Source organism: Salvia hispanica, chromosome 6 (assembly GCF_023119035.1).
Source record: "Salvia hispanica cultivar TCC Black 2014 chromosome 6, UniMelb_Shisp_WGS_1.0, whole genome shotgun sequence".
NCBI lineage: Eukaryota > Viridiplantae > Streptophyta > Magnoliopsida > Lamiales > Lamiaceae > Salvia > Salvia hispanica.
In genome coordinates, this window is record NC_062970.1 from 130,412 (window position 1) to 153,750 (window position 23,339).

Genomic DNA, 23,339 nt, shown 5'->3' on the forward strand with positions numbered 1-23,339 from the left:
AGGTTTGTCACAAAATGTGAAGCAGTTGGTAAGGTCATTTTAACATGCATAACTATCCATGACTAGAATATCAGTAACCTACAAGATAGCAGCAAAAGATCTCATAGACATGAATATTCAATATTCATAATATTGCAAATATATCAATCTAGTGTTCCAACAATCTAGATACATCGACATAAACGCACAAAAATTAAACAAGTTTGAAAGCACTTGTATATAGATCGGTCATCTTGTCTAAAATCAGTTCGTTATTTGCATCTGACGTCATATTATCATTTAAGGAAAGTAAGAATAAATCGCAGACCATTTTCAAGCATTGAAGAATTATAACTTCCCACCTTGCAGTTATGGTCCAGTATTATTCAGAATAGAATTCAAATCAACAAAATGTTGAATGCTGATGTGGTTGTTTTATAAACACCAAATTCTCTGCTAAGACAAGTTCTTAAATTCACTCTTGAATGGAAAAGCAGTCACCAGCCATCCGACCAAGAAAAGAGTTCTTAGAAACTAAAGTATGACCATCAGAATCCAGAATGTGTGGATCTAATTTTTTTGAAAACATTAAATGTTCTTGGTTATATCTACTGAGCAAAAGATTATATGGGGACTTAGTTGACTGGAAAGCTTGGCTGAATATGGTAAACAAACTCGAGCTTCACAGCTTGGAGCAGAAAACGAGAAAATTAAATGCAATGCTCAAGTAAACGTGCAGAGAAAGACATATCTGAAATTACAGCTGAAGGCATGCTGGTCTACTACAAGAATCAGTTGATTACCTTTATTCATCACTAATGCCTCATGCATAAAGCAAAGTCATAAAACTATAGTTTTTATCAACTTAAGTTGATGACATATGTGGAATCGTTGACCAGAAACAATTTTAACCTTTTAAACTAACAAAAGTGAGCAACTCCTTGGAAGAGAGGTTACAAAAAAGGGACCAAATCATAAACAGCATTATACCATGCATCTGCTTTGAGAGTCTGTTTCTGCCATTTCTGAGCGAAGACTAGCATTGGCTTTAATAATAGATTTTAGTCTCTCTGTGATGTCAGTTTCATTCCTGCAGAGGCCAAAAGAAAGGTCAGAAATGTGTTGTGAAAGACGAGATAATGTACGTGTGTGAGCTTGAACAAGAAGATCTATGCAGCTTTTTTCGATCTTCATACAATCAATGCTCGTTTTTGTTCCTAACTTAATGGGATATATGCTGGTCTAAAACCAAGAGGCATGGAAAAAGTTCTCTTCAATAACAGAAACCAGGTGATTTATAATTTATGATTTACTAAACATCGTTTGAGAATTCAGATTTATCATCATCATTAGCAGATTGCAAAGTTATTAAAAATTTCAAAAAAAGATGGAAAGATCAAAGGTTCATGCAAACAAATATCAAAGAAAATTGATGTCTTGTGATTTTAATATTTTTTAAAAAAAGGCAAGAGAATGTGTGTATCCATGCTCAGGATTACCTCTGTGTTCCACCATCCACAAAAACTGAAGGTCGTATGGAAGTTGGTGGCACAAGAATACTGGTGAACATAAGATTTTCAGGTCTATCATTTAGATAAAGCAACTCACAATCCTGATTAAAAATAAAATGGAGATTAACAAGATAATAAACGAATGAATAAATAGATGATGGAAAATATGAAAAATATCAGGTATTGCTCTCTTAACCATACTGAAACATAAATGTGGGAGTACCTCATCACGCATATTTGTCAGTAACTCATAGACCCTTTTAGGATCAAGATTTAAAGGCAAGGTCATATTTGCCTTTGTGTGGGAAAGAGCTAATCGGCATTCCTCCAAGCTACAATCAGCACTGTCAGCAACTCTAGCACGATCGTGTATGATTGTCATTTGTTTCTTTTTAACCATACCTAAAACAAATTTTTGTTAAAGACATCTTTATTAGGAGCAAATAATAACAATAACAATGTAATTAAGCTTCTGCAATGTCTTTTAGTTCAATTTTAATAACAATCTCATGTTCATAATCATATCCATGCACAGATTTTTAACAAATTTAATCAAATATGCAATAGTGCTGGTTTTTAAGAGGTAGGGTACTTAACCGTTAATATATCCACATCTGGAGCACACAACAGAGCGCCTAGTTCCTCCCAGGCTATTACACCTTTTGACTATTGTTTCCAGTATCTCAATCTTCTTCAAGTGCTCAAGTTTAGGACCTCTCATCTTCTTAAGGAAATCTCGCCGTTCATTTTCTTCAAGGAGCACTATGGAGCATTTCTGTTGGTAGAGAAAAGAAGGATAAAGCAATGATCAACCCAAATAAGTATATTTCTGAAAATACAACCACATTGGTCTAACAGGCTAAATATATTTCCAAGATACTATTAACTGGGTGAACATTTATGCATTTACAAGGCGCGTGTTATCTAGCCAGCATTATAAAGTAAATGTTAACCTTTATATTTGGACTGAAAGTCATGACATCGAGTTATACAATAACTAATCATCCCATACACAAATGAAATGCTGATTGGTATTTCTCCTATTGGGGGGGTGGGGGGGGCTCATAATTTTCGATAGCAAGAAGCGTTGGAAAGCTGCCAGGTGACTTTTGCCAGGAATATATGCTAAACAGTGACTCAAAAGGCCGCCCAGTTGACAGATAAGAGTAAAAGCTGGGACTTCGCAATTCTACTTATGATCGACGATGGAAAAGCACAAGTAAACATCCCCATGCATGAATAAGTGACAACTTTGAAGGAAAGAGAAAGAAGATATTACCATATGAGGATCTAATAACCCATTAGCTTCAGGCTTTCTGAGGTCATTGTAGTAAATGCCACGCCAAACTTGAACTTCAGACATTTTTAGTATTTCTTTCTCAGATAGTGTACAGAACTTAATACTTTCTCTGGCAATGACAATAAAATCCAATCAAAAAAATATCCTAAAACATGATAAACTTTTGTAGAATGTATACTAAACCAAAATAATATCATATTATCATTTGATTAAACTAAAAGAGAAACTGGTGTCATCAAAAATTGGTAATTTCAAGCATTTCAGACAGTAGCAGATTGTCCAATCTGTCTTAAATTTTATGTCCAGAACACCATATCTCTACACTAAGTATATTTGACATGTCACACTACTTTTAAGAGATCCTAACATCAGCTATGATATGAATGCATTAAACCCACTTTATCCAGGCATATCGACTATGAATGCACATAATCTAAGTATAAAGAGAAGTAGTTACATCTTCCGGGGACCGACGTCTTCCACATATGGCTTCTTGGTGAACTGCATACTGCCTTGATCTGTAAGGCTCATCTCCTCCTGTAACGGCCAAAATAAAATGATGGAAATAAGTATATTGATCTTCAAAACTCCAAAGCTGCATATCCATGAACCATATTATTTTCGAATAATCCGTTTCATTGTAGTGGAGTTATTTTGCCATTTTTATACGTTCCATAGTAAAGTTATTTCCCTTTTCAGCAAAAGTAAACAAATTTCTTCACACTTACTTCACTCTTTCTTACTTAATTCTCTTTTTATCTACTCCGTATTATCTTTTTTATGTATTACTTTATTCTTCATTTACTTAACCCACTTAACCGAGGGAGTATTTATTTGCCCTGGATCACAAGAATCCTAAAGAGTATAAAATTTTCCAAAACTTTGAATCACTAATGAGGACTAAGACCATCTCTCAGGGATAGGATGAGACAAAGTAATTAGCTCCAATAATACTCAAAAATAGTAATTTAAAAAAAAATACATCTTTAGGTATATATTAAACTCAAATCCAAAAAAAATTCAAATTTTAGAGTAAAATAAAGCATAGCATAGAAAATATTCTATTAAGTTTGAGCTTAGTGCAAATGGTTAAAGTAAAATCATATTTAACGTGACATTTACACTAAAATAAATTAAATGAGTCTGAATTCAGTATAAATGATTAGAGTAAAATCATATTTGATGTAACGTAGTTGAAGATGCTCTAAGGGCATCTCCAACAATACCCCAAAACCCAGTTGAAAACATCTTCAATCATACCCAAAAACCCATCCCAAAGAGAGCTACCTGATTTATGGAGAATTTGGAGAAACCAGGAAGAAATTTGCCCGACGCACAGAAAGAAAAACGAAAAGTCTGACCTTATTTTAAGGTTTTATTTAGTACACCTAGATAATTGTAGGGCTAATTTAGTGGGCTGATAAATTTTTAAAATAGGTATACATAAATGAATTAATTTAATCAGATATGTCGAGATAACTAATTAATTAAAATTCACTTTATCAGTATAAATTAGTAAAGTATTAATAATTTTTTTTTATACTAATATTTTCTGTCGATTTATACATAAAATCTTGCTGGCCAAAATTGTAACGCAAGGACATTTCCATAATTTTCCTACCATCTCCAAATCATGTCGTATTTCTTTTATTCTTAATATTCCATTCATCAAAATTGCGCCAAACTTGTAAAGCAAGGATATTTCCATAATATTCCTATCATCTATATACAAATCATGTCGTTTTTCTTTTATTCTTAAAATTCCAGTCATCAAAAAATTATACCATAAAATATAATCAAACCTTCAATGTTTGATTTTATAAATAATAATCTAAACCACTATGCAAAATTTCTAACTAAGGTACAATTAATCAACACAACTTAATACTATGAAATTATAAAAATTTAAGATGCAAATTGTGCAAATCGTCGATCCGGCTGAAGTACATGAGCAGGACAAAAATATTAGCCATTTTAACTAGTCAAGCTTTTGCATATATATGCTAATAATTCTATATTACTATAAGACACTATCAAACATGCGACCTATACTATGTTGTTACTGCTGCTTTTGGCCGGCTGCCTACTTTCCCTCACCCTTAAAATGTACTACTATAAATACATTGCTAATACATATGTAACACTACCTCCATAACCAAACTGAGAGAAAATAAAATTGCATTTTGAGTTACAATGGCCTCCAAAGCTTTCTTGCTAGCGGTGATCGTCGTTGCAGCAACCGCAGCCCCTGCTTTCGCAGTCGATTACGTTGTTGGAGACGATGATGGTTGGAAACTCAACGTCAATTACACTGCGTGGGCACAAGACAAAGTGTTCTACGTCGGAGACACAATTAGTACGTTAATTAATTTATTCTACTTTATAAATGTGGAGTATGGAGCATGAAAGGAAGTCATCGTGATTACTCGCATATAGTATTTCCTAACAATAAATTCATCAGTCATGCTATTTTGAAATTTATATTGTCACATACTAGCATTTACATACAACTGAACATGGAACAGAGGGAGTAATATTTTATTAGTACCACTTTTGTTCAGCTTTCAAGTATGCCGTGGGAGTTCATAATGTGTACAAAGTGAACGGAAGCGACTTCAAATCATGCACGGTGCCACAGCCGGGGGAGTCTCTAAGAAGCGGAAATGACAAAATTACCCTCGCGACCCCCGGGAGAAAGTGGTACCTATGCGGTGTTGGCAATGGCACACACTGTGAGAGCGGGATGAGGCTAGTCATTACCGTCTTTTCGGGCGCCCCTACTCCTGCTCCTGTTGTTGAACCGTGGCCGATTTCCAATGCTCCTTCCTTTCCGCCCATGTACGCTGCTCCTTCCCGGCCATATTACCCTGCCCCTTCCTTTCCGCCGATGTACGCTGCTCCTTCCCCGTCTCCAGTGTACCGAGCTCCGGCGAAGAAGCCGACGAGCGTTTGGAGCAACTGGAAGCTCAAATTTCACTTTTAAATCCATTTTCATGACATCTCTAAATTTCACAATAAAATTTCAATTCCAGCTACTTTATTGTATTTATTTTTTGTTTTGTCTCGTGTCATGCAACTTTATCCGATGAGAGCAAGTGTTGCATCTCAATTCACATGTAGCACCTTTAAATTATTATTTTAATAATTATAAAAATAAAATTTATTAGGATTATCCAGACTTTTCTAATTCCAACTATCTTTCCCCTTACATACATCCAAATACATTGTTGCAGGAGTACAACTTTGTGATCCCCATTTTTCATTTTAAATCTACACTTGTCCCTTTTATATAAGTTATATTAATTCTTGTGATTTGAAAACTGATGAAAACTTGGAAAATAACGAATCATGATGAGGTGCTATTCAAGAAACTAATTACAACTAATTGATAAAACAAAAGAGATGAACAAATGTAGCATGATGAGCAAAGAAAGAAATTAGAGTGCATGCATTGAAAGGGCAAGCAATGTTTCCTCATCCGCCCGCGTGACGAGCCTCTCGTAGCCTAAACGCAACGCCCTCCCGAGCGCTACCCGTCTCACCCGAAACATCAACAGCCGCAGTGCGTCGGCCATGTCCCAGCAGATCTCCCGGAGCGGTCCGTAGCTGAACCCGAACTTCACCGCGAACGGCCAAAGCAGAGACACCATCAGAAGCGGAGCCGCCCCGCCGAGCTTCGTTAGCGGCAGAACCACCACCGCCAAACCCATCTCTATAAATTAATGCATGGCCTGCTTTTACACACGAGACCAATATATATCGACTATAATATAATGTTTATTTTTGAAATTATTCTGAATCTGGTTACAAGACAAAATTGGTGCCTTTATATTATTCGACTAGGAAATTTCCTTGTAATTTCATGAAAATCGGACTTTCTGAGATCTGGCAGATTTTTGCTTGATTTTATTATACTTTTTTTTTATTGATTTATAATTTTTATAATTTTAATATTAATTCTTTACATTTCATTTTTACTATTATTTCTGAAAATACATTCTTAACTTGTACTCCTATATTTAACATTTTAAAGCTATATAATTAAAATCTTCTCATTTTCTTAAATTAAAATTACTAACTAAAAATAAGATATTATTAATGGAGGTTACGATTCTTCATTTTCTTAATTCTTAATATAATTAGTTAATGTACGATATATTAAATAATCTAAAATGAGAAAAAAAGTTGATTCATCCAATTATTTTTGTATTAAAAAATACAATAATTTTTTATTTTTGAAACATTATAAAGTCAATTTTCTAAGCATATAGAGTCAAAGTCGTTAGTAGTTGTCAATCAAAATATAAAAAAAATATTACATGTGATAAAAGTTAAGAATATTAACACAAAAATGCAAAAGATAACGAGAACAAATGATTCATCATAATAACTACTAGAATACTATGATTTAATCATACAATTCAAATTTGAAAAAGAAATTTAACAAAAATAATAATAAATATGCTACAAAAGTATAACATAATAAAAAGAAAATAACTCATAATTAAATTATCAACGGATTAGATAAAAATTTATTAAAATAATATTAGAGGACCTTTATTATCTTTTCTTATACCTACATGTCAAATGGAAGAAATAAAAATATTAGTCAAGCTTAACAGGTAGTATTTGCCACTAAAATGTCAACCTTTCGTGTTTCTATGTCCCCCATTAATAACAGCAATCCAATTTAATAGTATATTTTGCACATCACATATTTTCACAATTTATTTTTATTCATCTAAAATGATGGCACATAATTATTTAAATAGTATATTTTGCATATCACATATTTTCAAAATTTATTTTTATTCATCTAAACTGACTGCACACAATTGTTATTTAAATGCCTGTTATTTGTTATTCTATTTTTTCTTTACTTATCCTAATTTTTCCTCTTTTATGGAATATTTTATTTTCTCCAATATTTCGGCGGGTTCAGTCCATCCATCCATTTTAACTTTTCTTTTGATTTCATCTCAATTTCTACTTCTCTTTGAGATTCATATCCATACACAATCAAATTTTAATTCGTTCCATTCACCAAGAAATAGATAGTCTATTATAATAAAAACTGGATTACACTTGTGCTAATAACTCAACATAAATAATTAACAAACAACAATATAAAACTGTTGTACGAAATAAAACCCTAACAAACAAGACACTATATAACCACAATAAAATCCTAATTAAAGCAACTTAACCATCATATTCTCCATCACCAAGGATTTTAACGAAACAAAACTCGGACTATGAATAACTAAGTTGGAACTAGCATGGTTCCTCTCTTTCTTGATCTCTTGAATAACTTTAGTCGCATCCGAGTAGTAAAATAGTCGAGCAGATGTACCCAATGCGAGTAAGATCCCGCCATCTTTGAATGCTTTGACGGGATAAAGCATTTCATGACAGCGATTTTGGTATTCTATAACTAAATCAAGATTTTCCCTATTCGAAATAAAATCATTATATAAATCATAACGAATATAAGTCATGGTATGGTTATGAAGAAATTCAGGAAGTCTGAGCATAGATGATTTTCTATTGATAACATAATCCTTAGTCCATGATTTGTCATCTCCATATTTCTTCATGCACCATATCACAATCACATCATCATCGGCATTGTCGCTAAAGCACAAGCGTCCGCTCAAAGCAGATAGCGAGTACTGCATACTACCACCATGATTTTGAACAGTAATATTATGAGGACAAGAAAAATATTCAAATAGCTCGGTTTCAAGATCGAGACAATAAATACTATGAGGGTATAAGAAAACATCGTCAGGACCAAGTAGAAGCCAGTGAAGATTCCCATTCACCAAAAGAGGCACATGTCCCCTTTGATACCAGAATGTCATTTGGCTCTCAATTGTGATGCTTTTCCAGTGCCCTATTCCTAGATTGTATACTTGACAGGTAACGGGAAAATTACAACTAGCATAAACCCTGACAAGCTTGTACTGCCCACTTTTGCTCACTCCGAACCCAAATGCATATCCATATGAATAACAATCACGACCCATCTCGATCGTGACATACTCTCGAGTGATTGGGTTGCATATGAATAGTTGCGACATGGATTCTAAGTCGATCATGAAGAGCAAGCCATTAACCGAGCTATGTATAAATGGCTTATTAGGCTCTGGAAAAGTGTGAGTGTAGAGAACCGAACCTTTTGGTGGCTTTTGTATAATTTCATTGCCACCAATAAACCCCAAGAGACTGTGAGCCCTTGAGAATTTGAGGTCTTCAAAGGCAGGGAGGCGGGCAGAGGTCAAGGCCGCATGATGAGAATGCAACGAGACAAAGTAAGGGGACTCCACTAGATCGCGCCATGACTTGCAAACACACTTGGAAATCATGATGGTTTGAACGGGGAGTCTTGCGAGGATGTCGATGGTGATTTCTTGTGGAAGATCATTCAACCTATCGATTTCCATAGTTTAGAGCAATTGGGGATTGATTGAGCTTGGAGACGAGAGAAACAAGATTAGGCCGGTTGTGATTGTGAATTTTATAATGCTAATTCTTGAATCATATTCTTTCTAGGATCGATATTAGTAAATCTCTAGACTAATTCTTCTATTATTAATAAATTATTTCCATGTATAGTAATTAAATTTCCTTTAACCCGTCGTTCTTCATAATTTCCGATAATTTAGGGATTTACCTATTTAAATTTAAGCAGCTTGCACATGAGGACGGGAAGGATACATGAGAAAAATGTGTAACTACAGCATCTTTTTTAGTGAGGCTTGTCACATTATGGAATGATACATGTTGATGGCAGATTTTTGCTTGATTTTGTTATACTTTTTTTTATTGATTTATAATTTTATATATACTATATGTGTGAAAAAATATTACCAAGATTTAGATGAAATCATGAAACATTTATTTACGACATAGAAACGTTCAATCGACAGTTCGTCACGTGAGATTCTTTTTTTAATAATGTAGATCGTGATAAGTTCATACTCCTATATTCTTTTAATGTGATGGAGAATTGATTTTGAGTATTTAAATTACCAGTTTATGATAATTCTTTGTTATTATACTTGTTAAGTAAGGTGATGGTGAATGATTTAGATTATTTTGTTACTAGCTAGTAGAGATTATTTTCTACAGGTGTTTTAGTAATTTTATGTAAAAAATTGAGAATTAGGAGTTTGTTCCTTACCATTATAGTACTTATTTGTTTACTCCTTATTAGTTTGGATTAATAGATCACATACATAATTTTTATGTAAATAAATCAAAGATGACTATTATCCCCCAAAATTGGTAAGTAGTACAAAATGAGAGCACTTTTGCTTCTTCCCCAACCGCTTCTATTCGCAGTTTCCCGGCGCATCCACTCAGCTGCCATCGAACCCTTACGCACTGAGTCAGCTCATTTTCCAACTCGCACTCGAATTCTCGCTTCGAATATGACCACCGACTCGACCGCCTCCGAACTCACTCATGCGATCACCCTCACGGCTCAACTCGACCACACTGTCACCGTCGTAGCTGCCGCCGGTGTCTCCGACTCAGATTTCAGGCATATTTTTACTCTAATTCTAGTATATCCAGCTCAATTTGTTGTGAACCTGTGATTTTGATTTATATCTGCAGATCTTAATTTACGTCTCTAATTCGAATTATGCCATATTATGAATTCGTTATGACGCTATTGTCAAATTATGAATATTCTATGTTGAAATAATAGGGAGAGAGTTTTCAAGTTCCAACCTTGATTATCACTATGTATACTTGCACTTCGTATTGTAATCTTGTTAATATATGGGGAAAATTCATAATAGCATTTGTAATTTGACATTGTTTAGGTTTGTGCTCTACCATCTCTTTATGATGTTCTTACTTTTCCCAGCAGAAAAGCAACGTGTATCAGTGTATGTTAGTTAGTGGTTAGGATATATCAAAGGGGGAAATATGGCTGCGAATGTACCAGGAAATTTTTTTTGCTTTATCTTTTTTGCTCATTTCAATTCTGATTACTAAGAAAACATCCCCTTATGTAGGACAGTAAAAGCAAAGGTTGGAGGATCGAGTTGTCATTTAAAGTTAAAGGAAATCATATAGCTGATGATGTGTTTAAATGCTGAACTTTTGTTGGTTTATAGTACTCCATAAGCTAGCATCACTTGCACTTCGCAGCATTCTTTGCTGTCAGAATTGTTGAAGTACCACTTGATTTTGAAATTGCATTTTATTAATATCTTAGTATTTTTCATCTTGTTCATGTTCTATAAAATGAGAATGAGGTGTGTAGAAATGCTGCATCAGTGCGTTACCTGGTTGTCTGATTTTAGTGAGTCTATATTTGTTGCAGGAATGCCATCGAATGTTCCTTATTCAAACAATGGTTGAAAAACATTCAAACAGAAAATGGACTGCTTTCCAATGGAGACATGTATTTAAGTCAGGTCATCATTCAGGTTTGTAAAGGATATAAATCCATCAGATTGAGGCTATTACTTTTTCTTGGTGTATTAAGAATTTCCTAATTAATTATATCTAATACATTTTGGAGCAATATGAAAAGATTCCAGTAGAACAACCTAACCTATATTCTAATTTAGGGTGGTGCTATCTGTAGAATAACTTTAACTTTCATCAGATGCAAACTGTGACAATTTTAGAGCTATGCCAAAGTTCAGACTACAAGTCATGTACTCAAATCTTACTGCTGCAATTTATCAGAAAAGGTTCCACACATAAGTTTCTATACCGGCAAAGGAGGCATGTTTCATTTATACAATGTTTACAGTTTTCCTCTGTAATAACTGAAGTGTTAGATTCATGTTGCTATATTAGACTGTCTCAAATACTTATAAATAAAAAATCCAGTTACTTGTCATAATATTTTCTGATGTTTGCCGCGCTATATAAGCATATCACTGTTTATGTTGTATAATCTCATCGTGAAAGTGAAACCATAATTAATGTATTTTTGCTTGCACTGAACTGACAAGAGTTCAGAACCACATTCTTTTCTATTTATGTGTAATCACACAAGGGCAATGATTAAATTATAACCATAGCTGGTATCACAAACTTTGTTATGTGAATGATATTTACATCCTTAAGTTATCTGAGTTCTTTTAATTGTTGATGACAGGGAATTGACATGTTTGGGAAGCGTGTTGGATTTTTGAAGTTCAAAGCCGATATAGTTCATAAACAATCAGGGAATAAGGTACCCCATGTCCCTGTAACAAGTCTTTCTTGACTAATGCTCCTTAGTGTTCAAATACTATATTGTTTTACCTTAACACTTCTTTCTTTACTTTTCACTTTTTCCCGTATACGTTGAGTGAAGTTGGTAAATGTATTATTTAAGTGACGGAGAACAATTGATTGATTGATATCTTACTCATACCTCCTGGAAAAATGCTTCTCAGTAATCTAATCCCAGGGTGGTGGGAAGTAGGAAGTTTGGGCAGAACGGGTGAAGCTGGAGATAATTTCTTCTAAAACTAAATATTTTTGTATAGTGTAGAGTGATTCTCTATTTGTTAAGCTAATAGATAATCTATTGTACATAAATGGATAGGTTCCAGGAATAGTTTTTGCACGAGGACCAGCTGTTGCAGTGCTGATCCTTTTAGATTCAGATGGAGAGACATATGCAGTGCTGACTGAGCAGGTAGTTTGATTATTTTTGTTGTTCTAACTTCTAAGCAGTTAAACGTTACCATGAACTTATATCTTCTGATCCTTGATCAACTTCTTCAAACATGGAAGGTTAGGGTTCCTGTTGGAAAGCTTATGTTGGAATTACCGGCTGGGATGTTGGATGATGACAAGGGTGATATAGTTGGAACAGCTGTTCGCGAGGTCTCTTCTCTGCATCTTTTATGCTACTACATTTATCTCATATAACCTAGCTTTTCCTGTTGCAACTGATTTTCACTTCACTTGCATATATAACTGAGGACTTGTCACAATATGTTAGTTCCAATTGTTTTCAAGAATCAGATTCTGCACTAGTTCATTGTCTTGTTTTCAGGAACAATAGGTGCGAATACCTGTCATACACTCATTTATCTTTCTGACAGGTTGAGGAGGAGACAGGGTTGCACTTAAACATCGATGATCTAGTTGATCTTACTGCCTTTTTAGATACTTCAACTGGAAACCAAGTATTCCCATCTCCGGTGAGGATACTTTATTTATTTTACTTCAGAAATACTCCCTTGTTACATTGTGATATTTATATTTCTCTCTTTTCTTTGTTAAACTGATGTTTCAAATACCAGGGTGGATGTGATGAAGGCATTGGTCTGTTTCTATACAGAGGAAGTGTGGACAAAGAGATTATAAGACAACTACAGGGGAAAGAAACAGGTCTTCGAGATCACGGTGAGCTGATCCAGGTGCGTGTAGTTCCCTATCGAGATCTGTGGCGTAAAACTGCTGATGCAAAAGTCCTGACAGCCATTGCCCTTTACGAAATGGCCAAGAGAGATGGTTTGATCCGCCACAGAGATTGAGCAAGCTGCAGTTTCACATGGTTCGTAGATTTATATCTAGGCTAATGCCCAAGGTCGAAAAAAGCACACCATTTTCAATGATTGTGGCTCGAAGAACATAGGTAGATTACAAGATGTGAGTACGCAGCTCGGGATGAAATGTACCAAGAGTAAGAGGGAAGTTGATTGTGGTCCAGGAAAACAGTTATACAAAATGTTATAACTCACTCCTATTTATAGGTACTCTAACTAATTATAGAATACTCTACTTAATGTTATACAAAATGTTATAACTAATTATAGAATACTCTACTTAATACTTTTATATTCTAAATATCTATATTCTAGAGAGTTCCATCTCTAGTTAATTCTACTAATATACTTAGATATTTTCTTATGCCTATTGTAAACAATTCTACATGATATCTAGATATTTGTATAATGTTTAGATTACAAAATCAAGTTTACATATTAATATTCCAAACAGGTCACATGGCACACTTTTTTCTTTAGGATATATTATGAGTTCGTACGTGGGTAGCAGTGTTGTTAGGGTCGCGGGTCGCACCGGGGCGATTGAGTGAAATTTCGAGTCGCGGGTTGACGAGTCGACTGGGTCGAGAGACCCACGAATCGGACATGCTAATAGTGCACAAATTGTATAACACATGTTGAACTTTAATTTTTATTGACCCACCATTGCTTTCTTTTTTATATAAATATGTTATAGAAAGGTTTGTGCTCTTATTATAATATAGATAGGTGGTGTTCGGTTTGCAAGATAAAATAATGCCAAGATACAATCTAGGATTGAGTTGTGAGATTATTTTAGTCGTAGGGGGTTAGCTATGACTAATTATCCCATGATTATCCATCTAGAATTGAGTCATGGGGTTGAATCTTATGAACCAAACACACTACAAATTTAATCCCGGATACAATCTTGCTAACCGAACATCCCCATAATGTATTTATAAGAAATGAAGAGCCTAGTGAGAGTTCTGTGTTAAATATTACTATTAGTGTTCAGGTTGTATTCATGAGTAATAAGAGAGAATGAGTGATTGCCCACAGACCTGCACAACTATTTAATAAATAATTGCACAACTATTTAATAAATTATTATTTATGTAATCTAGAAGTGTACATGTTGTATTCCATTTATTAGTACTCCCTCCGTCCCATTTGTGGTACGACACAAGATTTTAGGAGGTTTTGTTTTGTGTGTTAAATAGAAAGAGAAAATATAATTTTTATATTCATGTGAGAGATAACTTTTTCCAAAAATTGAAATATGACATTTTTTGTGGGACAAACTAAAAAAGAAAGTGTGACATCTTTTATGGGACAAAGAGAGTAGTATTTAAATATTATGGATTGTTCATCTTCTTCAGTTTCCTTTCTTCTTCATTTGACTGCGACCCACAGTATTGACCCAGCCGCCCCCCGCCGACCCAGCCGCGACCCCGTATCTCGATCAACCCACCCAAGTTGGGGCGGTGCTGGCTGCGACCCTGGCGACCCAAACGACATTTTGACAACACTGGTGGGTAGTGATAAAATGCAAACTCACATATTGTACAAACTCCAAACCATTATCTAGACCATTGAAAAATATCAACGCATGACAAAATATTAGCAATAGAAAATATCAACACAGTGTCAACACAGTATCAACCATTGACACTGTGTTGACATTTTCAATTGCTACTATTTTGTCATTTATTGATATTTTCTAATGGTCCAGATCATAGTTTGGAGTTTGTACAATATTTAGAGTTTGCATTTGATTGTGATCCAGGAAAACAGTTATGAATAACTGGTTGTTTCTGTTGCTAGTATTCTAATGTATTACCAAGTCCAACATCATATATTTAAGACCAAGTTGATGCCTTGAGACATACTACAATATAAGAACCTTAAACTTTGCTGCTAACAAAATCTGCATTGGTTGCTTCCCAAATGGTTGTGCCATCACAAGTGCAAAGCTTTTTGTAGTTCTCACCAACTCCTGCACTTCTTGCAACCACTGCAGCTGCAATACCCTCATCTGATTTATCTTCACTTCCATACACCGCTATGGCTCGTCCAATAATGTCCGCCACTCTCAGCTTCTCCTTCGCCCCTGAATAGAACGCCTCGCCTTTTTCATCGACTTCCAGTGTTCCCAGGTCACCCAGTGGCTGAAAGAGCATACATTCGGGTTAAATAAAGGCCATGAAACCCAAAGTATTTGCAGAATGAGCAGAGCAATGGTTAATTAACCTAATATCGACAAGGGAAACGATACCAACCTCTTTTTCATCCTTCGAGGGATTAAAGATTTTACCAGTGCTTGCAGCACCTTTTGTGAGATCACCAAACTGATTGATCGACCAACCGTGCTTTCCAGGGGGCAAACCACTGAAGTTGGCTTCTATCCTAGCCAGTTCCATATTAACTTGGGCTATGCGGACAACACCAAATATTGATGGTCCTTTAAATTCAGCAACGGCAGCTGATACTAGAAAGTCTGCACCATCAATCAAGTTTACAAGGTTCATTGATATTTCTATAATCCTTCCAACTCAGAAAAGTATTATCCCCCAAAATAGAGAACATCCAGATGAACCAGCACTCCAAAGAGCTGAAGCATGAACGTTATTGGAGACAGACTTCCACAGCCATGTATCGAGAGAGAGGTAAAAAAAAGCAGAACATAGCTTACCATCAGGTAGACCCTGTCCAATTAATCTGGCCTTCCGTCCAGTCTGCTCCAATGCTTCAGCCAAAATCTTGACAGGTGAATTTCCAAGAACCCTTACAACCTGATTGGTTAAGTCCACATCTACTTTTTTAACGCCTACAAGTCGAGCAATGAGCAAAAAATCATCAATAAACTGTAGAATGCAACTACGGTAACTGGCTATACCAGCAGCATTACTTATAAGGTCCTCACCGTCAACAGTCTCCAACTTATTCTTGACAGAATTTACACAGCCCTCACATGTCATATCCACCATAAATTCAGTCTGTCCAAACATGCTAACAGTATGAGATACTGCAATACATGGTCAAAAATACCAATAGTAGCCAGATGGTTGATCAACCATACTTTCCATTCTTAAACTAGTCAATCAAAATGATAATTGAGGCAAACTGAAAGGACAGAACCCCGATAGAAGAAAACAGTAGTACGAAAGTAACAAATGATAAGTAAATGCATGCAAAATGACCACTTTTTCACAATCTGAACGAGTTGAGGATGAGTCTAACACAAGGTGAAGATTCATGGGTGTATCTTCGACCCAGTTCTCGGTTTATTCCTAATTTCGTGAGAACGTTTTCTCCGTTTTCTTGATTAAAATTTATCAGCCGCAAAAACCATGGGAATGGACTGTTTCCATAGTTGAATTGCAGTCTATAAAAGCCACTTGGAAGATTATTTAAACCTACAAACAACTAAGAGGTAGGAATTGATCAAGATGTCTGTGTCTTTTCAATTGGAGCTGGTTTGTTCAAACATTTACTATCATATGTGTACAAGTTTCTTCCTATAACACTTTCAGCCCTCAAATTAGAACACTTTTTACTTAAGTCTGTATATTGTTGTTCACAAAATCCAAAAATGTCAACATCTCAATAAAAAGCTTATGGCTCTAAACTGAATTGCCAAAAATTGCAACTTGAGCATATACAAATACATGGTTCAGTCAATTAATCATCACTTAGAAAATGAGATGATAAAGAAAAACTCACCAGCAATTCTGGCAATACGGCGGCGTTCTGCTCCAAGAAAACATCCAAAAGAAAAAATCAAAATTTCCGAATCACAATTCAATCCCAAATCAGAAAAAGGAAAACGAAATCATCACCTGCGTCGATTGTTCCGAATCCATTTCGACAGAAACAGAAGATGGGTTCGCAACAGCTTTCAAAAGACCCGATTTGCGAGCTGCAGAGAGACTGAAAGATGGGATTTTGGATAGCCTTGTGAAAGAGGTGGGAGATAAAGGAGACGTCGCGACTGGAGAAATGGCTGGATTTGCAGCTCTTGTAGTTGTGGCGACTACTGAACTCAAAGATGCCATTTTTTCCCTTTATGACAGCTGATGCTGCCTAATTCTTTATTGTCCAGGAGCTTCTACTTTAGAACATTCTAGTGTTTCAACGGTTAACTTACATACTTCATCCTTCATCCGTATCCGATTAAAAATCACGTTTTTTCATTTCGATCCGATTAAGAATCACACTTTTTCATTTCGATGCATCTCCAATTAATAATAACACTTCATTTTTACTATAAATAGTAAGTAGATCCACTAACTTAATTAACTCATATTTTATTATAAAACTAATATAAAAAAATAGGTTCCACATTTCACTAACTTTTTCAACCAATTTTTCTTTACATTTCTTAAAACTCGTGCCCGATCAAAGTGTAACTCTTAATCGGGGACGGAGGGAGTACTAAGTACCTATTTTTTTAATTTTTTTTTGTATATAGCATTAATCAATATAGTATTTGATCAAATTTTGATTAGTTTGCAATTTTGAAAATTATGAAATTTAAATTATGTATTCAATTATCCTAACGAAAAATTTAGGTGAAATTATACTCCTCTAGTCCTCTTATAGTGTAGTAAGATAAGTGAGTTAAATGATGCCAGATGCCATCATTTTTATAAATAAAATGAATTCATTTTTAAAAGTTTCAATAATATATGATTTTCGTATTTTAAAAATAAAAATTATTTCTATTTTGGTCTCTCTCTTAGAAAGTTTCTATTTTAAATTTTTTTTCTCTATTAAAATGAGATATATAATAATACTTTAATCACATTTTCTTTCTATCTGTCTTTTGCTTTGCCAATTATATCCATTAAAACTCATATCTCTTTAAAAAAAATTATTTTTCTTCATGGGATAACTGACAATAATTTCATAATTATTTTGGTTGTTTTATAAAGAGCGGGATATACTAGAATTTGATTAAATTTTATAGTTATTCAAAAATTTGACCTTTGATATATTTATTGTTATTTTAAATTTATTTTCGTTGCTTTTTGGTTTAAAGAAGGCAATACCTCTGTACATAGAGAGACAATATAGAATAAAATTGAATACCAGAACTTTGATTTTAAAATTGTCGTGTCTTACATTTAAAATTGTTAATTAAACTTGATTTGACCCATTTTAATTCAAGTTTTTCAGTTAATTATAAATATACAATTAACTTTAAGTAACAAATCAAATATTAAGGTTGATTAATTCAAAATTGGGATTTAAAAAATACAATTAGATAACCCGACTTCTTCTCCTTTTAAAATTTGACGCTAGCAAGTCATCGACCAAGTCACCAACTACTCACCAGACTATATAAATTAAATTAAATTTCCCAATGTGACACTGCTGATTAATCCATTGAATATGCTTTGTTCTTCTTCCACAGTTGACGAAATTTGGCCATTTCAAACATATGATTATTAGGAGTATATTATACTAGTAATGTTAGTGGGCTCATGAAAGTAACACGTTTCTACTTGATAGTAGTACAAAGAAGACTTTTCCCCCTAAATTACAAGGTTGTGACTAAATCTTATGATGTGTGTATATATATACCACCACATAAATTTTGTCCGCAACACTTGAAAATGGCCTCATTCTCCAAAATCACTCAAATTCTCTTGATTTCACTCATTTTCCATTCAACAATCACACAAGCAATTGACGAGATTGATGATTTAGAGACATACATCGTCCACGTAGATCCGTCCGACACAAGTCTCGAAGAGCTAGAGAGCTGGTACCGTTCATTTCTAGGTAACTCGAACCCCTCAAGAATAGTACACACGTACAAACACGTGATCAAAGGCTTCGCGGCCAGGCTAACCCCCGACGAAGTGGCCATCATCCAAAAATACGACGGATTCTTACACGCTAGGCCTCAAAGGCAGCTTCCCTTGCACACGACCCACACTCCAAACTTCCTCGGACTCCACCGTGAGACCGGCCTATGGGAGGCCTCCAACTACGGGGAAGGGGTCATCATCGGTGTCCTTGACACCGGGATTTCCCCCGACCACCCCTCGTTCAGCGACGAGGGCATGCCGCCCCCGCCAGCCAAATGGAAGGGCAAGTGCGAGCTCAACACCACCGCCTGCAACAACAAGCTCATCGGCGCCAGGTACTTCACGTTCGGGCAGGGGACTTCCCTCGATGAAAACGGACACGGGACCCACGTCGCGGGCACCGCCGCCGGGAGCTTCGTCGCTGGCGCCAACTCCTTCCGGAGAGCCAACGGCACTGCCGCAGGAATAGCGCCGCGGGCCCACATAGCTGTCTACAAAGTGTGCACCGATACAGGGCATTGCTCTGAGAGCGACGTCCTTGCGGCTATGGACTTTGCCATCGAAGACGGCGTCGATGTGATTTCGCTCTCCGTAGGACTCGGCCAGGATCCCTTCGCCTTCAACGCCATATCTCTCGGGGCTTACGGTGCCGTCAAGAAAGGCGTCTTCGTGAGCTGCTCTGCTGGCAACAACGGACCCTCACACGGCACGCTGTCGAATGAGGCTCCGTGGGTTCTAACAGTGGGAGCGAGCACAGTTGACAGAAAATTACTAGCTGTGGCACTTCTTGGAAATAAAGAGGGGATTGACGGCGAAACCATCATTCATATAAGCAATTTTTCGCAGACGCAGTTGCCTCTGATTCACACCGGGTTTTGCATTTCCGGGGCATTAAAAGGAATCAACGCTCGAGGAAAAATCATCGCGTGCGATCGAACCGAGGAACCATTTTTAAGCGTAATCAGAGAAGCTCGGGACGCCGGAGCTGAAGCTGTCATCATCATGAATGACGAAACCGAAGGAGACACCAAAAGGCTCGGCGCTATCGGTTTTCCGACGACACAAGTCGGTTACAGCGAAGGTTTGCGGATCAAAGCCTACATAAACTCTACCTCGGATCCCACAGCAACGCTGTCCTTTAAAGGGACGGTGATCGGAGACGCCCGCGCTCCGATCATCGCTTCCTTCTCCTCTCGCGGGCCGAGCGTGCACAGCCCGGGAATCCTAAAGCCGGACATTCTCGGGCCGGGCGTGAACATCCTCGCGGCCTGGCCCGTTTCCATCGAAGGAAACGCAAACAGATTCGTCTTCAGTTCAGGCACTTCGATGGCGTGCCCTCATCTCAGCGGGGTCGCGGCGCTGCTCAAAAGCGCGCACCCCGACTGGTCGCCGGCCGCGATCAAGTCCGCGATCATGACTACCGCTGACGTGGTGAACCTCGCGGGGAGTCCGATCGAGGACCAGACGCTGAAGCCGGCTAACGTGTATGCCACCGGTGCGGGGCATGTGAATCCCTCCAGGGCTAGTGATCCCGGGCTTGTGTACGATCTCGAGGCCCGGGATTACATCCCTTATCTGTGTGGACTATCGTACACAGATAGGGAAATTGGGATGATCACGCAAGAAAGGGTGAACTGCTCTCAGATATCCAGTATACCTGAGACGCAGCTTAATTATCCTTCGTTTTCGGTTTTGTTCGGGTCGGATGTACAAACGTACACGAGAACGGTGACGAATGTTGGTGAGGCGAATTCATCGTACGCTGTGAAGGTGTCTGCGCCTCCTGGTGTTGGTGTGGTTGTTGAACCGGGGAGACTTGACTTCAATGAGCTGAGACAAAAGCTGACATACCAAGTTACCTTCACCAGAGATCTGAATGGAGACAAGTTTAATTTTAGCCAAGGATTTCTTACGTGGAGTTCGACTAGGTACGAGGTAAGAAGCCCGATTGTTGCAATGATGATCGATTGGGAATTTTGAGTTTGAGTTTATTCATGAATTCAGCGTTGTTGTGTTTTATGGTTGTGTCTATTCCCATATGATATTTTAAAGCTTTAAGAGAGTTTCAGACATCAAATATTTAGTAACAGGGGTTAGGTCTGGGGACTTTACAAGTTTGATTTACTAATTCTAATAGACTCAGAAAGTTTTTTATTTCCTCTAACAAAAAAATCCTCAAAAATTCTCAGTGATTAGAAAATTATAAGCAATGTTGATGCTGCTGAACAATCCAAGGAATATGCTATGTAATTCCACCCTACTTCACAACCACATCAACGAAATTTCACCATTTAAAACAACATGCATGATTGGTATTAAAATCAATATTTATTATTATAATATGTGTGAAGAAAAGTCACATGCACCACTGCACGTATCTGATATCTATACTTGTGAGTGTGAGTTACAAAGTAGACTTTTCCCCTAATGATCCAAAAATTACAAGAAATTCAAAATACAAGTACGTCACTTTAATCACATGTGTATAAAAAAAAACCACAGACCTTTTTTTTTCATTGCAACACTTTAATTGACATGCTTGAGAGTTACAGAGAAGAATTTTCCCCTAATGATCCAAACATTAACTACAAGAAAATAAAAATACAAGGATGTGATTAAAAGATAACTTCAAATTTGATCCCTGGAAAATGCGCTTTGCACATTTTAAATCCCTAAATTAGAAAAAATATTCTAAAAATATCGTCAGAAAATTAGAAAATATCATTTGAGATCCTTAATTTCAATTTTTACACCTAAACCTTAGAATGTGCATAAAAGACTTTCTTTTTCCTTTCTCTACTCTTATCATAATCTCCCTTTTCACTCGCACCTCTCTGCTCTTTTTTAATGTGATACTCCCTCCATCAAATAATAGATATTATACTTAGATAATGATACGAGATTTTAGAAGGTGTTATTAAATAGAAAGAAAAAATAATATATTTTATTTTAATGTGAGAGAGAAATTTCCCTAGAAAAGGAAATGTTACATCTTTTATGAGACAAACTAAAAAGGAAAGTGTGGAATCTATTATGAGACGGAGAGGGTACTATTTATATATGATAGCTAAATTTTCATAATTTAGAAAATATAAAGAAGTTGTATAATTCCTCCTTAGATAAATATCTTTTTTTATAAAATATTGTGCAAGTGTGATTTGATACATGTATAATACCATTATTTTATTCATTTGATAAAATATTGTATAATACATTCGTTAAATTATTGATTTTTTGAAGAAAAATAAAATAATTTTGAGTTAATTAACATAATTTATGGTTTATGGTTGCATTATTCAACCCAAAATAATATTATAAAAAATTAGTTATCATATTTAATTGTACTGTATCATCACATGAAAAAAAAGGAGAGAAGAGAGAAGATAAGTTGCGTGAGGAAGAAAATAAAAGGAAAAATGAAAGAGAAAAAAAAAAAAAGTCTTTAATAATCAAGGGTAGAAAAATGGAAATTGAGGATTTTGAATTCTCTCCGTTCTATAATAGTAGATTTATTTTTCCATTTTAGTACGTTTCATAGTAGTAGAACCATTTCTCTTTTTAGTAAAAGTCAATACATTTATTTTCACTTATTTTACTCTCTTTTACTTTATTCTTTCTTCCTCTCTCTACCTTTTTTATTTTCTACTTTATTATTTCTTTGCTTAATTCACTTAACACTTTTTTTTTCTTAAATCGCATGCCGAAAAGAAACACATCTACTACCGCGGAACGGAGAGAGTAATATTTTTTTCAATTCAAGAACTTTAAAATATAAAAAATGCATTTTGTAGAGATTAAATTTGAAGTTCACACTAACATATATTAGTGTTATGATTTGGTCTAAGAATGCCACTCGTCTCTCCTTATTTTCCTGATAGAAAAAAAAAGACTACTCCCTAGAGATCCAAAAATTACAAAAATTCAGTATACAAGGATGTGATTAAAATATCTAAAAAGTCACACGTCTTGCAATGAAGTCTTTTCCCCAAAAGATGCAAAATTTATAAGAAAAATCAAAATAAAGACTAGCTATCCCCTAGAGATCCAAAAATTACAAAAATTCAGTATACAAGGATGTGATTAAAACATATCTAAACAATCACACGACTTGCAATGAAGTCTTTTCCCCAAAAGATCCAAAATTTATAAGAAAAATCAAAATACAAGGCCGTGCTTTGATCGCATTCTATGTGTGTATATACCAGCACATATACTAGTATATTTTTCCATGCAA

The 23,339-nt window shown here is 35.7% G+C and overlaps 6 protein-coding genes across 7 annotated transcripts; 3 read left to right on the forward strand and 3 right to left on the reverse strand.

The window, feature by feature from the left end:
- Positions 1–900: 900 nt before the first annotated feature.
- LOC125193195 (DNA-directed RNA polymerase III subunit 1-like) lies at positions 901–2,853 on the reverse strand. The gene is made up of 5 exons (XM_048090951.1): positions 2,770–2,853; positions 2,088–2,265; positions 1,714–1,892; positions 1,479–1,591; positions 901–1,069 (listed from the first exon to the last, which is right to left on the reverse strand). The coding sequence occupies exons 1-5, from the start codon at positions 2,851–2,853 to the stop codon at positions 964–966; spliced, it is 660 nt and encodes a 219-aa protein (XP_047946908.1). The 3' UTR covers positions 901–963.
- Positions 2,854–4,983: 2,130 nt separating this feature from the next.
- Positions 4,984–5,813, forward strand: LOC125197239 (blue copper protein 1a-like). The gene is made up of 2 exons (XM_048095959.1): positions 4,984–5,146; positions 5,352–5,813. The coding sequence occupies exons 1-2, from the start codon at positions 4,984–4,986 to the stop codon at positions 5,771–5,773; spliced, it is 585 nt and encodes a 194-aa protein (XP_047951916.1). The 3' UTR covers positions 5,774–5,813.
- A 2,169-nt stretch (positions 5,814–7,982) lies between these two features.
- LOC125193200 (F-box protein CPR1-like) lies at positions 7,983–9,236 on the reverse strand. Its single transcript, XM_048090956.1, has one exon. The coding sequence runs from the start codon at positions 9,234–9,236 to the stop codon at positions 7,983–7,985; it is 1,254 nt and encodes a 417-aa protein (XP_047946913.1).
- Positions 9,237–10,071: 835 nt separating this feature from the next.
- LOC125192585 (nudix hydrolase 14, chloroplastic) lies at positions 10,072–13,625 on the forward strand. Of its 2 annotated transcripts, XM_048090204.1 has the most exons (8): positions 10,072–10,339; positions 11,132–11,237; positions 11,921–11,998; positions 12,356–12,448; positions 12,547–12,639; positions 12,861–12,959; positions 13,062–13,178; positions 13,240–13,625. In XM_048090204.1, the coding sequence occupies exons 1-8, from the start codon at positions 10,095–10,097 to the stop codon at positions 13,276–13,278; spliced, it is 870 nt and encodes a 289-aa protein (XP_047946161.1). In that variant the 5' UTR covers positions 10,072–10,094; the 3' UTR covers positions 13,279–13,625. The 2 variants fall into 2 exon arrangements, with proteins under 2 accessions (XP_047946161.1, XP_047946160.1); XM_048090203.1 differs by having other exon boundaries at positions 10,074–10,339; positions 13,062–13,625.
- A 1,458-nt stretch (positions 13,626–15,083) lies between these two features.
- LOC125191961 (copper chaperone for superoxide dismutase, chloroplastic/cytosolic-like) lies at positions 15,084–17,381 on the reverse strand. The gene is made up of 6 exons (XM_048089403.1): positions 17,129–17,381; positions 17,013–17,039; positions 16,213–16,285; positions 15,982–16,116; positions 15,569–15,786; positions 15,084–15,457 (listed from the first exon to the last, which is right to left on the reverse strand). The coding sequence occupies exons 1-6, from the start codon at positions 17,342–17,344 to the stop codon at positions 15,194–15,196; spliced, it is 933 nt and encodes a 310-aa protein (XP_047945360.1). The 5' UTR covers positions 17,345–17,381; the 3' UTR covers positions 15,084–15,193.
- Positions 17,382–18,907: 1,526 nt separating this feature from the next.
- Positions 18,908–21,122, forward strand: LOC125193203 (subtilisin-like protease). The gene has a single exon (XM_048090958.1). It carries the CDS (start codon positions 18,908–18,910, stop codon positions 21,083–21,085), a length of 2,178 nt encoding a protein of 725 aa, XP_047946915.1. The 3' UTR covers positions 21,086–21,122.
- The last annotated feature ends 2,217 nt before the right edge of the window (positions 21,123–23,339 follow it).

Excerpts from the sequence above, each read along its gene's own strand:
- LOC125193195 (XM_048090951.1), bottom strand. The coding sequence starts at position 2,853 with ATGTCTGAAGTTCAAGTTTGGCGTGGCATTTACTACAATGACCTCAGA. Across the intron at positions 1,893-2,087 it reads CAGATGTGGATATATTAACG|GTATGGTTAAAAAGAAACAA; the intron begins GTTAAGTACCCT and ends AATTTGTTTTAG. Across the intron at positions 1,070-1,478 it reads GTGGATGGTGGAACACAGAG|GAATGAAACTGACATCACAG; the intron begins GTAATCCTGAGC and ends TGGCCTCTGCAG.
- LOC125197239 (XM_048095959.1), top strand. The coding sequence starts at position 4,984 with ATGGCCTCCAAAGCTTTCTTGCTAGCGGTGATCGTCGTTGCAGCAACC. Across the intron at positions 5,147-5,351 it reads CTACGTCGGAGACACAATTA|CTTTCAAGTATGCCGTGGGA; the intron begins GTACGTTAATTA and ends ACTTTTGTTCAG.
- LOC125193200 (XM_048090956.1), bottom strand. The coding sequence starts at position 9,236 with ATGGAAATCGATAGGTTGAATGATCTTCCACAAGAAATCACCATCGAC.
- LOC125192585 (XM_048090203.1), top strand. The coding sequence starts at position 10,095 with ATGAGAGCACTTTTGCTTCTTCCCCAACCGCTTCTATTCGCAGTTTCC. Across the intron at positions 10,340-11,131 it reads GTCTCCGACTCAGATTTCAG|GAATGCCATCGAATGTTCCT; the intron begins GCATATTTTTAC and ends TATTTGTTGCAG. Across the intron at positions 12,449-12,546 it reads ATGCAGTGCTGACTGAGCAG|GTTAGGGTTCCTGTTGGAAA; the intron begins GTAGTTTGATTA and ends CAAACATGGAAG.
- LOC125191961 (XM_048089403.1), bottom strand. The coding sequence starts at position 17,344 with ATGGCATCTTTGAGTTCAGTAGTCGCCACAACTACAAGAGCTGCAAAT. Across the intron at positions 16,117-16,212 it reads TAAGTTGGAGACTGTTGACG|GCGTTAAAAAAGTAGATGTG; the intron begins GTGAGGACCTTA and ends CTCGACTTGTAG. Across the intron at positions 15,787-15,981 it reads TGGACAGGGTCTACCTGATG|ACTTTCTAGTATCAGCTGCC; the intron begins GTAAGCTATGTT and ends TTGATGGTGCAG.
- LOC125193203 (XM_048090958.1), top strand. The coding sequence starts at position 18,908 with ATGGCCTCATTCTCCAAAATCACTCAAATTCTCTTGATTTCACTCATT.